The sequence below is a fragment of the Eublepharis macularius genome, chromosome 4, assembly GCF_028583425.1.
Source record: "Eublepharis macularius isolate TG4126 chromosome 4, MPM_Emac_v1.0, whole genome shotgun sequence".
Lineage (NCBI taxonomy): Eukaryota > Metazoa > Chordata > Lepidosauria > Squamata > Eublepharidae > Eublepharis > Eublepharis macularius.
The window spans coordinates 68748105-68763938 of record NC_072793.1 but is presented as its reverse complement, the minus strand read 5'-3'; the positions used below and the strand labels follow the sequence as shown (position 1 = coordinate 68763938).

The 15834-nt window shown below is 41.1% G+C and overlaps 1 protein-coding gene across 1 annotated transcript in view; it reads left to right on the top strand.

Moving 5' to 3' along the window:
- NDFIP1 (Nedd4 family interacting protein 1) overlaps positions 1-15834 on the top strand; it is a 58527-nt gene that overhangs the window by 16476 nt on the left and 26217 nt on the right. Inside the window, exons 2-3 of the mRNA XM_054976483.1 lie at positions 9485-9569; positions 15679-15809. Of these exons, the coding sequence (XP_054832458.1) occupies positions 9485-9569; positions 15679-15809 (216 nt within the window). The remainder of the gene's footprint in view (positions 1-9484; positions 9570-15678; positions 15810-15834) is intronic.

Here is a 15834-nt window from a genome sequence, read left to right as displayed (position 1 = left end):
TTGCCTCAGATTACAGGTTTCATATTGAATAGAAGTTAGTGTTTAGCACTAAGCTGGTATTATTAAAATTGATTGGTAGCATATTGTCTTTACTCTATTTTTTGGTACTAGCGGCAGTTAGCAAAACCTGAAGAAACAGGAATTCCTGACTCTGTACTGGGCTCTGGAAGTGAAGGTGGTGTTTTATTGAGGAGTTTGAGCAGTAGTGTCTTTGTTCTCACAGACTTGCTCATAATTTTGAATTTTTGTTGTGCAAGTCCTATTTCGTAGTTGATGTGTGTATATATACAGTGCATTAAGTTCTGGTTATGTAAACACTTGGGTACATAAAGTTTAACAAAGTACGCAGGAAAAAAGAGATAAAATGGGGCCTGTGTGTGTTTGGGGGTGTGCAGGACAGGATTTCTCCCAACTTTTTGTGTGGGTAAAATTTAATGTGATGATGAAGGTACATTGGGTTAATTTGAAATTTGGAAGGAATTTTTCTTTTTCTTTTTCGGTCGGCTAGTGAGGAATGGCTAGGAGTCTCTACACAAGACATCTTACATGCGGAGAGTGCGGAGAGAAAAGTTTCAGTCAGAAGAAAGCAGGCTAGCTGTGTGCTGCCTGAATATGTTGAAGTGTTTATGAGAGAAATATAACCTGTGTGGAACCTGAACTGAGCATGTTTGTGAAAGGACACTCAGTCAGGGAAAGAGAGGCTAGCTGTGTGCTGCCTGAGGAATTTAAGCGTTTCTGTGAGAGAAATATTGCGTTAGAGAAAGAGGCTAACTGTGTGTAAAGCCTTAGAAGAGATCTGTGTGAATGAGAGTAAATGAAGTAACTTTAAGAACCGAGAACTACGTTTATTAAACCGATACGCTTCTTGACTAAATAAAAGTTTATTTTTGTTTTGTTATATCCCAGTGTAGCTGTCATTGCTATATTCCATTCCTATCCTCAGGGCCACATAGAACCACGAAGGAGCCTGACGCTTAGGAACGTTACCAAAAGGGAAAATTTAAATAAAATATCTTGGAATAATACATTCCTGGTGGCAGCAAACTACCCAGAGGGTGTAAGGGAAAGATTAAAAGAAACATCTACCCAAGGAAAGTAAAGGTCATAACAGGGATGTTCAAGTGACTTTCTTTCTGGGTGATCCTATATTCAGGTGTACTCTGTCTCCCTAGCAGTGCATATGTATTCGCAGAGGGAGAACAAGTGTAAGGTCTTTCACTTGAGTGTCCCTGTGTAAGATGTCTCGTGTAGAGAGAGACACTATCTTGAAGTAGCTTTTGATGTAGTATGCTTAGTTTATCTTCATTTACTAGTTCATTTATCGCCTTTCTTCTCAATGGGGATCTGTCATTTTCTTCTCCATTTTATCTTCATGACAACACTGTGAGGTAGGCTAATCTGAGGATTTGTGACTGGCCCAAAGTCACACAGCAAACTTGTGTAGCAGAGCAGGGATTCGCACTGGAATCTCCCAGATCCTAGTCCAGCGCTCTCTTAACTTGGATTTTGTCATATAGAGAGTAATGTTCTGAGGATTTATCCATAAGGCAGTTGTATGGACTTGATGGAGACTTTGGCTCTCTTCCAGGCATCTGATTTTTGGAGAAGGCAGAAATTCTCACACTGTATTGAGAAACATCTTGGGGACCTGGAGTGAGCTAGTTTGAGTGAGTTAGTAGTGGCATAGAAGCCACTGATGGGCCAGACTGCATCCAGTATTATAAACAATAGATAATGTCGTTCAGTGTTAACTAACAGAGTGCCAGTTCTGTGAATGTCTGGTCACATGAGAACGATTTGGGATAGTATAGCTATTGAAATGTTTCAACTGAGCTTGGGCCTGAGCTACAGGTGACATGAATAGTTTGCTGCATGCCCAAAGTACAGGAATTGCCTCTTTATCATCAGCCATTCATAGTCTTGGTCCCTAACATGGCAGTCAGTTAAACTCTCATTGTCAAAGAAGACTTGCCATCTACATCCTAAGGGTAGAACTTGATGACCGTTACTGAGCTAAGGTATCTGTAGTTTATCTTTGATCCATCTCTTTACTAAAAGGAAAATATAACCCACAAACAAATATAGTAAAAATGTTGATCCTGCATCTAGTAGATGATTTCAGAAATATTAGATTCCAGTTGTTTGGGGTCATCTCCTATGACCTGTACATACTGAGACTCTATAAAAAGTTTTCAGTACATATGAGAAGAATTTATTTCTGAATGCGGCAAACAAAAAAGTAATCATGGGGAATGATTTAAAATAACATAGCAACCTATCTAGATTGTGTTGTACGTATATTCTATTTCAAAACTACTGAAGAAATTTAAAAACTAAAGAAGTTGGTTGAGAAATGTAATTTTTGCAAAGATACAGATAAGCCTGGTCAGAAGAGGCTTGCATAATGGGGAGAGTATTTATAATTCACCTATCTCACCAAGACTCAAGGTGGATTAAACAGTTTTAAGTCAATGCAATCAATAGGCCAAAACATCTAATAAGCAATGTTGTGAGAATAGTGTCGCATGATGTATATGCTTAGACTCGTTAGGATACTCCACTAGCTTGCATGTTGGGGTGGAATCCATAGGATCCCAGGCGGGGAGTGTACTGTAACCACAGCTTAGAAAGCCTCAGTATCTGTGTAGTCAGAACTATGTGCTGTCCCTTTAACAATTGGTACTCATGGGAATTGTAGTCCCCCCCTCCAATATAGAAGTTTATTGTAGGCTTCCTGTGAAGGTGTTAAAAGTTGATGGTGGGAGAACACTTCAATCTACCAGGACATTCCATCAAAGACTTAAAGGTCACTGTAGTTCAACAGAAACCTTTCAAAAACAAAATCCAAGGGGAAGCTGCTGAATTGGAATTCATATGTAAATTTGACTCTGTCAAGCTGGGACTGAATAGGGACTATGAATGGTTATCTCATTATCAGAGGTAACTGATTTCCTTAACAGAAGCAAACTGATCTCCATATCAGAAGGAGCTGTTTGCATCTACTCCGCCCTCCCCTCTCCTCCTCTATACCTGACAGTTTCTTTTTGCCCTCCATGCATCTGATGAAGAGAACTGATTCTCGAAAGCTTATGCTACAATAAAATTGGTTAGTCTTAAAGGTGCTACTGGACTCTTTTTGATTTTGCTACTACAGACTAACACGGCTAACTCTTCTGGTAATAGAACTAGTGGTGTAAATCATTAGCTTTCCTCCATACTTTCAGCATTGGAGAGAGATCTGGATCCAGGTGACCTTTGCTCTTCTGCCTTGTTATATATGTCTCTTGCTATCATATCACTATCATATCCCTTATTTGCAGCATCCCACAAGCCATCTCAGCCACAAGTATGACATGAATTGGATTCCGTAAATGGGCGCGTGCGCACGCACGCACGCGCGCGCACACACGCACACACACACACACACATATATATTCTTGATAAAGGAGTATAATAATCAGTGTAGTATATCTGCCTTGATAGGTATGGATTACATGTTACTTTGTTGTGAAATATTAGTGCAATGTTGTGTGCCTGTTAGAGACCATGGAATTTCCCTCTGTTGCTACAGCAGCAGGTTGAGATTGGGGAGTGCTATCTGCAGTCTTGAGGAAAGTCTTATGTATTGTTGCTGTTGGACTGTTCAACAGTTTTTTCACAATGATTTAGTAATAGAAATTTACCTTGTCAGATGAACATGAGAAGAAGGCCAGCAATGTTCTTCTAGGTAAGTAAGTATGCAGTTGCAAATGAAAATCCACATTCTTTCATTGTCTGAATGCCTGTGAGTGACAAGAATAGGGCATTAAACCTAGTAAGAAATACCTTTCCAAATGGAAGATAATCTTTCAGAATGGGGAAGCTTTTATTGGGAAGAACAGGAGAGACAAATAGGTCAGGAAATTTTAATTTCCAGTGACTTTTGTGCCAGTTGATTTGGGAAGGTACAGGAAGGAACATGAGCGTATCATACACAGGGTCCTAGGAAATGTAGCCAGAAATTGAGAACAGACAGAGGGAGTAAATATATCTACTTATCCTGGAGAAGGGGTCCAGTCCATGGAGGAAGAGAGTAGCTTCGAACGCCATCATCCTCGGCCAAGAGAGCAAGAGGCTTAGGGAAGTGACCCTAAGGGAGAAGCCAGAAAGCTTGCACGATTTGAATGGGGCCAGAGCTCTACCTTTATGGGTAAAATGTGCCCTGAGGTGGAGGAGAGTCCTCCTAGCAGTTAGGACAAAGACTCCAATGGTCAGTTCCTGGGTTAGACAAAAAGCTTGAGTACTTTGATTGATAGCTGCCAGGGTGTGTGAATGCAGATGCAAAACTAGTTCTAGCACTGCACAAAAAGGACAGTTTTCTGATGAGGTACACTGGAGCTAGGTTGTTTTTAGGGAGGGGATACATTGTGCCAGGAATGACTGTCTATACTTATGAATGTCATTTGATTAGCTCCTCAATCATGGACAGGAGATCTCATCACTGAAGGACAGAAAGGAATGTGCTAAGTGGGGGTGACTCTGCGAGTCCTTTGTTGCACTGGGCACCGGTGGTGCCAGGATGGCAGTAAATCCAATAATTCCTTAATCACTCCGCATTCCTGAGTGGCGTTCCATGCATGCCATGCTCTCCCAGACAGGACTTAGCAACTGCTGGAGGTCCTCTGGTGGCCAAACAGCAGCCATTTTAACTCCAGAGGCCTGTACACTGTTAATATCACAAGCAGCCATATAAAAACTGCTGTTAAAATGGTGGAGGCTGGGCTGACTGCTTACACTATAATCTACACATAAGTCTGCTTAGTTCAACAGAACAAGGTAGGAAAAAATGTGTCCTTTACTGACAGCATTTAATACCGAGACAGGATGGTACTTTTTCCAGGCCTTTTAGAATCAGTTTATAGATGTGCAGCAGCTTCCACTAAGCTTGTTGGTAAAGAATCTGTAGGTGGGTTGCTGAATCTCACTGAATTCAGTAAATAAATATAGCATCTAGCTAGGAGCAACTGATTACTGAAATGCAGCAGGATGCAGAGTGGCTTGCTTCTTCTGGCTTACAGGGTATCCCTGGGAACAGCATGGGAGGAAGTAAATGAAAATCACCCCCCTTCCATCTGCAGAAATAATCTGTGGTATCTCACCCATAGGTTGGCACTTTATTCCATATTAATCTAGTATATTTTCCAGCAATTGGTAGTCAACTTTTTAAAAAAAGAAACAAGTTGAAAGCATGCAGATGATGCGTCAAGGCATCAACTGGTGATTTGTTCTTCTTACCATGAGAACATTTGTTCAGCTAATGAGCACTTAGTAGAATTTTAGATAGCTGGCATTATAGAAATGGATACTCTGTGCCTTGTCCATTAAAAGAAGAATCACATTCATATTACTAGTGAACTATAATACTTACTGAGCCTTAAAATCAGTTTTATAGCTTGTCTTTAATAAAGTAAAGCTTGACAGTTGGCTTCCGTTGGGCCACTCCAGAGAATCCCTGTCCCAGGACACGTCTCTGGTCCTTACCATCCTCCACCAGCTGGGCCTGAGGGTCAATGTGGAGAAGTGATCCCTGGTTCCCAAGCAAAAGGTGATATTTGTGGGGGCAAAGTGAATGCCCTAGCCCTTGCCATCCCTACCCCAGAAAGGATAGGGAAATTTCTCCTCACTCTGAACAAGGTCCTTTCATACAGGCACAAAAGTGCAATACAAATTCAAAGATTGTTAGGTTTTATGGCATCTCTGGCCCTGAGAGTTCCGTTTGCCAGGCTGAGGCTTCATTCCCTGCAAAAGTGGTTCGTCAGAGTGTTCCATCCACACTGACAGAAACTGTAGAAGAGGCTCTCTATCCTGAGGTTCATTCACAGGTCCCTGAAGTGGTGGAACAACCACAAAACCTCTTAGTAAGGACCCGCTTCGGCTCCTTCCGAGTACACATATCAATCTACACAGATGCATTTCTGTTGGGATGGAGGGCTTGTTCTGGGACTGCCCAGCTAAAGAGTGCCCTCAAGAATTGTCCATGCACATCAGTCTTGAGCTCAAGGCAATAAAGTATGCTCTGAAGGCTCTTTTTTGCCTAGTGGAAGGCAAGAATGTTCCGATATGCACAGACAATACAACTGCTGTACCTTACTTGAACAAGGGTGGGGGGGCATAGTTTCCCTAGCTCTCTCCTGGGAATCCTCACTAATATAAGAATGGGCTGTACAGCATTGAGTCACTCTCTTTGCCATACATATAACGGGCAAGGACAATGTTCTGGCAGATGCACTAAGTTGTCTAAATCCCAGAACTACAAATGGTCCATCTTCATGGACTTCATCCTATTTTTGCAATGTTGGGAGTATCCTACCACAGATCTGTTTGCCACAGACCTCAACAGGAAATGTTCATGAGCAGGAAAGAGGAAGGTCTCTCTCGGGGATGCTTTTCAGATCCCATGATATCCTTCCTGCATGCATTCCTCTCTCTTCCTCTTATGACATTGACTCTCAGCAAGATTATGAAGAAAGGTTCTTCTGTGATCTTAATAGCCCCCTGGCCGAGGCAAACCTGGTTTGCCACTCTATTCTAAATGGCGCAGGGCAGAATCTATCATTTTCCCATAAACCCCCCCCCCCACCTGCTGCAGGACAACATGGTCCTCCACCGCAACCTAAGCACTCTGAAACTGACAGCCTGGTTCATATCACCTGGACTGAATTTCTTCTCCCCAATCCAGAAGGTCCTGTTGGAAACTAGGAAACCATGCACCAGGAAACCTAGCCAAATGGAAAAGATTTTCTTTTGGGGCCTCAGGCAACAACTTAAACCATTCTCAGCCTCATTACCATCTGTTTTGCACTATTTGGTCTAGCTTAAGGATCAAGGTTTGGCTGATTCTTTCATTATGGTCCGCCTAGCGGCTATTTTGGCCTACCATGTTATAAACGGGAAATCTCTCTTTGCCCAACCACAATGCAAGTCCTTCCTCAGAGGTCTAGCAAACCTCATCTAGGCTGATTCCACAGTGGAATATGTCTTTGGTTCTTGCTTCATTCATGCATAAACCTTTTGAGCCCCTAGCTACTTGTTCCTTTAAGGTTCTGACATCTAAAACAGCCTTCCAGATGGCTATAACCTTGTCTAGGAGGGTGAGTGAATTGCAATGTGAGACATGATCCTCTTTTTATTAAGATATTCAAAGATAAGATTGTCCTCTGTAGGAGTCTCCCTTTTCTACAGAGGGTCATCTCCACTTTTCACTTAAATCAGGACATTGTCTAACCAGTATTTTCCCCTACTCCTGCATCTGACACAGAGAGACTTTTGCACACCCTTGATGTTAAATGTGCTTTGTGCTTCTACATGGACAGGACAGCTCCTTTCTGAAAGCACCCATTTAAAGGGCCCAGTCTTGTATGGACTGAACTTCAGTTTATAAGTCTTAATCTGGCCTAATACTGAGCCCAGACAATTTCTGAACATTTACTGCCACATTTGGAGGTCTGAAGGTCACCACACAGACCATTTCAAATTGGATAGTTCGGCTCATTAAAGATTGTTATCTTATGGAATAGCCCGGTTTTGGCAGACAACTACCATCCTTTGCTTCTACAAATTTCTGAAACTTACAGTCTGATTCTGTCCATATTTATCTGGAATTATTCGGCTTTGTTCAATGGGACATTCAAGTAAGTGTGTATAGAATTGCAACCTTAGCTTATTATTTTTGTATGAATAAATAAAGAGCCAAAATAAGTCTTTCTCTTTGGAGTATAGCCCCCAAAACAGGCTGAATACTATTTTCACGGTGAGCTATACTGCCTATCACAGTATCTCCATCTTGTATGGACTGAACTTCAGTTTATCTGGCCTAATACTGAGCCCAGACTTTAATTCTGAACATTTACTGCTACATTTGGAACAGATGTAAAAGAGAAATTGCTAGGGAAAGTAGAAGGCAGTAGGAAAAGAGGAAGACCTAAAACAAGATGGCCTGACTCAATAAAAGAAGCAACATCCTCCAGTTTGCAAGATCTGAGCAAGTCTGTTAATAATAGGATGTTTTGGAGGTTTTTCATTTATAGGGTCGCCATAGGTCAGAGGTGACTTGATGGCACATAAAAGAGAAATAAAGCTGGGGTTATATATACTGAAGGCAACTTTGGAGAGTCCCCCCAGCAATTTCATCTAATATATTTAGTAGGCATGTGTGGTTTGGGAATCTGATTTGGAAAAAATGCCTGAATTGGACTCGATCTGTAAAGATTCGGGATTTCTGAATGCTGGCCCCGATTTGGAAATCCTGAATCAAAGCTTTCCAAAGCATTCGTAACACGTCATAAAGCTTCGGGGTTGAGTTTAAAGGGCCCTGCCGCTGCTTGCAAACAGCGGCGGGGCCCTTTAAACATCGCCCCAGCCCTCTCACCCCCACTTACCTTTGCAGCGGCAGCAGCAGCAGTGGCTCTGGCCCTCCCCGCCGCCCATGGGGCAGCGGAGGTGGCGGAGAAAGCCCTATCTGCTCCTTAAATGGCCACTGCGGTACTGCGGCCATTTGAGGGGCAGGAAGGCCTGGAAGAGGCGGCTCCAGCCTTTCCCACCCTGCAGGCTCAGGAGGCGGCACGGCGGCAGAGGAGCCGGCTGGCTCCAAGCCATCGCAGCCTCATGCTGCCGTGCATGCTGCCGCCACCGCCCTGCTGATCACCCTTCCCCTCTCCCTCCGGCCAAGTAAGTGGGTGGGGGTGGAGGGGTTGCCCCGGAGGGGTGGGGGGTGGGGGTGGGGGAGTTGCTCCCCTTCACTTCAGTATGCTCCGAATATTTATGAAGCATACCGAAGTGAGTAAATACCATAATTGCGAAGCGGCTTGCCGCTTTGGAATTATGGTATTTCCGAACTCCCCCCCCCTTCAGGTAAACCCGAAGCGGGAAACCTGAACCTTTTCAGGATGCACACCCCTAATATTTAGATGCAAATTACTGTTTTCATATAGTAACCAGTTACTCTGCATACTTTTTTAGGGAAAATACAAGTTTCAGAAAGGAAAACTTTATTTGACAGTCCTTTTGGGAGGTGGGAGGCAATTTAAACCATGTGTTAAATCACCTTGATTAATACAGCATATCATTTTAAAATGATAAACTAATATGGAGTTTACCATCACTAACAATTTTTGTAGGAATGCACCTTTAGTCATGTTTTAATGGTTATGTTTCTTGCCTGTAGAGTTATAAAACTTGATTGAGAATATGTTTTGTTGCGATCAACAGGGAGATTGATGATTTTTCTGCTTTGCTTTGTGGTTACCATGTTGGATTTGTAAAGGTGTTAACACTGTTAATTACTCTGGTTCAGTTTTAATAAAACAAACTTTTATTTCCTCATTAATTACTTCTATTTTATACAGCAGCTGGTGAATTTAACCTGATTTCTTTTGTATCATACTTTAGCATCGTAGTCTTATTATTTTGTTCTTGTCCATATTAAATAGAAAATGTTTCTGTTCAGTTGCAGAATGAAGAAGAGCCTAGTGATAATCTGCAAACTAATGATTTCCCACCACCATACAGCAGCATTTCTGGAGAGAATTCAGGTAAAAAAAATAATTTGGCCATCGATGGAGCCATGAAACATTGCAGACTCTAGCTAATCTTATTATGTATTATTGCACTGTGGTCATGAAACCTTGCCATCAATAATGCATATGTCAAGGCAGAGGAGGGAGAGAAAGAGAAAGGACAGACAGACAGACAGACAGTGTATCAGGGGAGGAAAAGAGAGACAGAGAGAGATGCAGGATGGAAGGATCAAAGAGTTGAATAGAGGGGGGGATTTTGGAGTGGCCAATAGAGTCTGGAACAGGAATCATTTACAGTGAAATCCTAAGCAGAGTTACTCCATTCTAAGCCCATTGATTTCAACTTGCGTAACCCTGCTTAGGAATGCACTGATCGTCTCCTAACGCCTCTCGTACCTTAAATCAGTTTCATTTTGTTGTAATAACTTATGTGCTATTAAGATACCGAAGAAAGAAGAGGGAACTGGGGAAATGAGCGCTCTAAAACAGCAATGTTCCCTGTTGCAAGATATAGGTAAAGGTAAGTGCAAGCACTGAGTCATTACTGACCCATGCGGGGGACGTCACATCATGACGTTTTCTTGGCAGACTTTTTATGGGGTGGTTTGCCATTGCCTTCCCCAGTCATCTACACTTTACCCCCAGGAAACTAGGTACTCATTTTACCGACCTCGGAAGGATGGAAGGCTGAGTCAACCTTGAGCCGGCTACCTGAACCCAGCTTCTGCCGGGATCAAACTCAGGTTGTGAGCAGAGCTTGGACTGCAGTACTTTAGCTTACCACTCTGCGCCACAGGGCTCTTATGTTGCAAGATATATTCTTATTTAAATCTTACACTGGCATTTTTTTTCTGTGCATGTCACACCTTAGGTTTCTTTCTTTTAATTCTAATTCATTCTTCTGCTAAAAGTGAGCTAACATAGAGGTTATATAACATTACTCTGAGGATAAGATCTTGAATTTCTTGCACATCAGACCTAAAGCTGCTACATCGCTATATGCTGTTTACTTTGGTTTGAAAATCTGAGCTGCTGTTTGTGCAGCATATTTGAAAACATTAGCTAATTACTGCTTGCAGAAGATAGCTTCCTCCAAGCATTCATTGTATCTCTAATGATTATGCAGACATGCCTGAGTTTATCTCAGCTGTTGTAACAGGCTATGATCATCCTGAAAAGTTCCAAACCATCTGGGCTTTCAATTGACACGTGGGAATACATTTTTCATACAATGCAGAATTAATAGGATGAATCAAAACACCATAAACTGCTTCTATATGACATTTGTTATATGATTATGTTCATAATTGATATAACTATTTCCATGACATCTGCTCATTTTGCAAAGAGAGTTATCACTGACTGTCTGAAAGGGCTTTTCACAAGGGATTTCTTCTTATACATAGTCACATCTGAATAAAACTCATAACGCCTGTCTCCTGCCAGCTCCATAATAGTTCACTATCATCATTCCAGCTGTCCCTTTAAAAAAAAACTAACTAACTAAATTATTAGTTTTGAGTGAACTAGGCACATCAAATGGATGTGGACAGAAGGCAGAAGAGGGAATTTTTAAAAAAGAAAATAGAAATACATATTTAATTAAATTTAAAATTATTTCTTTACTGAAAGGACTTAAAATTGCCTAATTTTATCCAGCTTAATATATTGTCTGCATTATATATCTGGATATATCCCAGTCACTATTCATAGGTCATATGACCTGTGCCTAGGTTTATATATCTATAAAACAGTAAATGTGCCATTTATTCATTTTTCATATTAAGGTGTTAATGTAATTCACCCAGCAGTGAGGGTTGTAAAGACATTCATATTAAGATGTCAGTTTGGTACTTTCAGTACTGTGTCCCAGTTCTTTACATGCATAAATGTTTTCATTCTGAGCCTTTGATGCTAATCAGTTGGTTCCAGGATCTCCCCATAGATATTGATTCTGGACCACTGGATCAAGGGATACTCCCTCAGCCTCCTCAAACCTTGAACGAAATTTCTCAGGCCCCCATGGATGAGAGGACTTGAGCTTCTGCTCCCCAGTGTAGGAGAAGGCATGTGCTGGTAATTGGAGATTCCCTACTGAGAGGGATAAAGGGTAAAGTGTTCTGACCAGACTTGTCCCAAGAGGTATGCAGTCTACCAAGTGCACGCATCCAGGATATGACAGAAAGAGTAGGAAGACTCATCAAGACCACAGATTATTATCCTTTCTTGCTTATCCCTGTGGAAACAAGTGATATTGCCTGGCACAGCCAATGTGGCTCTGGGTAAAAAGGTTAAGGACCTGAGAGCACAGGTTGTGTTTTCGTCAGTTTTTCCTGTCGAAGGCCGTAGTTTAGGAAGGAAAAGAAGAATACTGCAAATAAATGACTGGCTATGTATTTGGTGTCATCAGGAAAGGTTTGTTTTTTTGGACCATGACTTAAACTTTCGAGATGAAGCTCTTTTATTGAGAGATGGTTTGCACCTCATGAGGGTAGGGAAAAAATGTGTTTGGTTAAGAGCCTTGCAAACCTGATAAAGAGGGCTTTAAGATAAATCCTATGGGGGACAGAGACAAAAATTCAAAGCCTATAACTGGAGATGAGAACACTTAAGATTTGTGGGAAATGGCACATATGCTAGGAAATGCTAGGAACTCACAGATTAAGTATAGAAACGAAAACCTCAGGGAATATATAACTCATGGATTCCGATGTCTCAACAATAATGCACAGACTATGGGAAACAAGCAGGAGGAACTTGACGTTCTAATATAGGAAGGGGACTATAAGGTTGCCAGGTCCCTTGAGTCCCCCGGTGGGGGACTGGGAACCTGGCACTCACCCTCCATGGTCTCTGGTGTCTGTTCTTGCACGCACGCTCACTAACGTATCCCGGTGTGCGTGACGTGATCTCTCTCCTTCTCCCTCTCCCCCCACCTGGTGCACACACAATTTGCCTGACTGTGAATAATTTCTCTCTCAGATATACACAGACAGGTCAGGCTTCACACACAACTCAGCAGAATGACACCCCTTTCATGCTTCCACACAGGTTGTCTGCTTTGCTCAAAATGACCTGTCAAAGGGTGCCTTGCACAGTAACTGCAGTTCACTCCACTCCCTAGGGTACAGCTGCCTTCCAGTCAGGTTACACTCATCCATCCAACTCCCCTCCTCCTTTCCTCAGAGGCCTACAATAAATATCACAGCAACAGTTTTAAGAAACCCTCATTAACAAGCATAAATAAAATGCTCAACCTTAATTACATGCAAAACATTACATATATTTTGTGCTTTCAGTGGCCCATTCTGCACGGCACACTTTAAGCTGGCAATATTGAGCATTCACGCCAATCGATGCTGAAACAGCTTGGGGTCCCATAATTCTGCACTGCACGACCTCGAGGCAATTTGGTGTCTGCTGATGAGTTGAGATGTGTCTGTTTGGAGCCACATTTTGTGGGGGCTGGAGCTGATATTTTTTTTTAAAAAATTTCGCATGTACTGTAAAGTTGCAATGTTGGAACCCATCCCCCCCATCCCTGTATTTGCTGATTGGGCTGTCCTGTGCCCACTGGAGAGGTAATTGAGGCAGAGTTCTGGGGGAAAACATGTACTTTCCCAGCTAGTTCTACTCTCAGCCAGGAAAGGGTTCAAATGCTGCTGCTTCATTCCCTTCTGGCAGTTTCCCTGCCTCTTTGTTTTGCAAATGCTTGTTTAAGTTGTTTAAGACTGAAACACCAGGAGGAAGGGGAGAGCAACCATTTAACCCTTTCCTGGCTTTTAAAGCTAGGAGGAATGAGCTGCAACTTTAGGATTTGTTCCTGGCTTTAAAAAAAAAATAAAATAAGAAGGTGCGTGCATACCCAAGAGGAAGGAAGCCAATGGAGAAGCAGCCTTATGACCCTACCTCGCTTTACTGATAAAAATGGTGGGAAAGGAGTTCAGAGAGCTGAGGAGGGTGGGAGTGGTTACTGGTGGGCAGACCAGTCAGCTCCTGGGGGAAAGGAAGAAGGGGGCATGAGAAGCAGAATGGGAGTTTTTGATTCTGCATGGACACAACACGTGCCAGCAGTGACTGGGCAGTGACTTCAAAAAAAATTGTGGAATGTGCGCAGGGGGGAAAAATGGGGAAAAGACAGACAAAAACCATTTTTGCTTCCCATGACTCCCTTGCTCGTGTGGAACTCTGGCAAACATGGGAAACAGAATAGATTCTGAAATGCTGTAAAGTGACTGTGTGGAAAACACCAGTGCCAAAGCTTCAAAGACAGCAAAACTGTAGAATAAGCATCTATTGGAGTATCAGTATAAGTCAAGACCTATTGTTGCTCTTGACTGGCCTATACTTTTCACACTTCCATCCAATCCTTTGACTATCCAAGGACACTCTGACAGACTTATTCTGCTCGCTTATTTAATGAGATTTCTATAATCTTCACTTTACTTCTAGGCAGAAGAATTTTGAAATGTGGTACCCAAATACCATTCCCTAAATAATAGTCTATAGCTTTAAGTACATGGATATTCCTTAATTTCATAATTAATACACTTTCTTTTTTCTCTTTTAAATTTTTTCTTTATTTAAACTATAAACTATACACCATAACATAATAAACAATAAACATAGAGAATAAGAAAAAACAAACAATTCTAAACATGACACACTAACATACATATATCTATATAATTAAAAGGAAAAGGGAAAAGAAAACAACAAAAAACCAAAAACAGGAAAAGAATGGCTTACCTTTAAAGAATTAACAGAAACAGAAGATAAGGAGCTAAAACTCAAACAAATGAGGAATTGCCATTCAAATAGGGCTGGTTACAATATCAACAGATCAAGGATTTATTTGACTCAGATCAAAGGAAGACAGGTTTTAGAACTAAAAATTCAGAGTTAGAAGAATTTTTGTTAGGGGATAATAATAAAGCAATCTCTAAAATGTATAAACTGTTATTAAAGTGGTTTACAGAAGTTGAGACAGTCAAGGTTCAAATGATAAAGTGGGCGATAAACTGTAATAATGAAATAACGATGGAGGCATGGGAGCAATTGTGGAAAGATACCTTAAAAATTTCAACATGTACCAGTATTAAAGAGAATGGCTATAAAATGTTATATAGATGGTATTTAACACCGAAAAAATTAGCCATAGCTAATAAACAGCTGTCTAACAAGTGTTGGAAATGTAAGGAGCATGAAGGTTCTCTGTTTCATATGTTGTGGACTTGTGGCAAGGCTAGAGACTTTTGGGCTAGAATATGTGCTGAGACGTCTTTAATACTCCAGTATAATGTTGTTAAAAATCCAGAAATGTTGCTGTTATCTTTACATTTGGAAGACGTTAATAGAAATGATAGGATATTATTGTACTATATGATAACAGCGGCAAGAATATTATATGCACAATACTGGAAGAGAGAAGAAACACCTGAAATTGAAGAATGGATACGAAAACTGTTGTACATGGCTGAAATGGACAAATGAATGAGAAAACTGAGAGATCAAGATCCAAAGGGATTTTTCGAAGATTGGAAGAAAATGAGAAAGTACTTAGAAAGAAAATGGGATGTTAAGGGACAATTGTGGTCTTTTGAAGTATATTAAATAAGATAAGATATATTTTAGATCTTTACCAATAGTAACAGACTAATAATTATAGCGTAGAAATATGATCAGAAAACGGGGGGTTGGAGTGCTGTTGGGAGTCAGCATTGAAGAGGGGGTGGGGAACATATACTTATGGGAACTGAAAAGAAATGTAGTTGCTTTTAATTTGATTGTATGTTAACCCATCCAATAAAATTTTATCAAAAACAAAAACACAACAAAACCTAGATTATACTACAGGTTGAGTTCCGATTTTCTCTGCAACAAGTATATATCATTTCTAGAGTCACACTTATTCTAGGTTAATCACAAAACCCCTCTTTTTTTCTATTATTCGTGTTTCTTAATCCATAAATGCAGATGTCATCAAATCCTTGTTATCCATTTCATGCAAAAAGTCTATTAACGGTTTCCATTCAGTCAAGAAGTTAACTAATGTCCTTTCTCTAATCAATGCAGTAAGTTTTGCCATTGATGCAAACTCCAAAACTTTCTTTTTTCTCTTAAGTGTATTTTGACTACAAAGATGAGGCTGGTTTTCCTAAACCCCCTTCTTACAATGTAGCCACAACACTGCCTACTTACGATGAAGCTGAGCGAACTAAGGCAGAAGCTACCATTCCTTTAGTTCCAGGACGGGTAAGTGTGCCAATGTTGTTGCTTT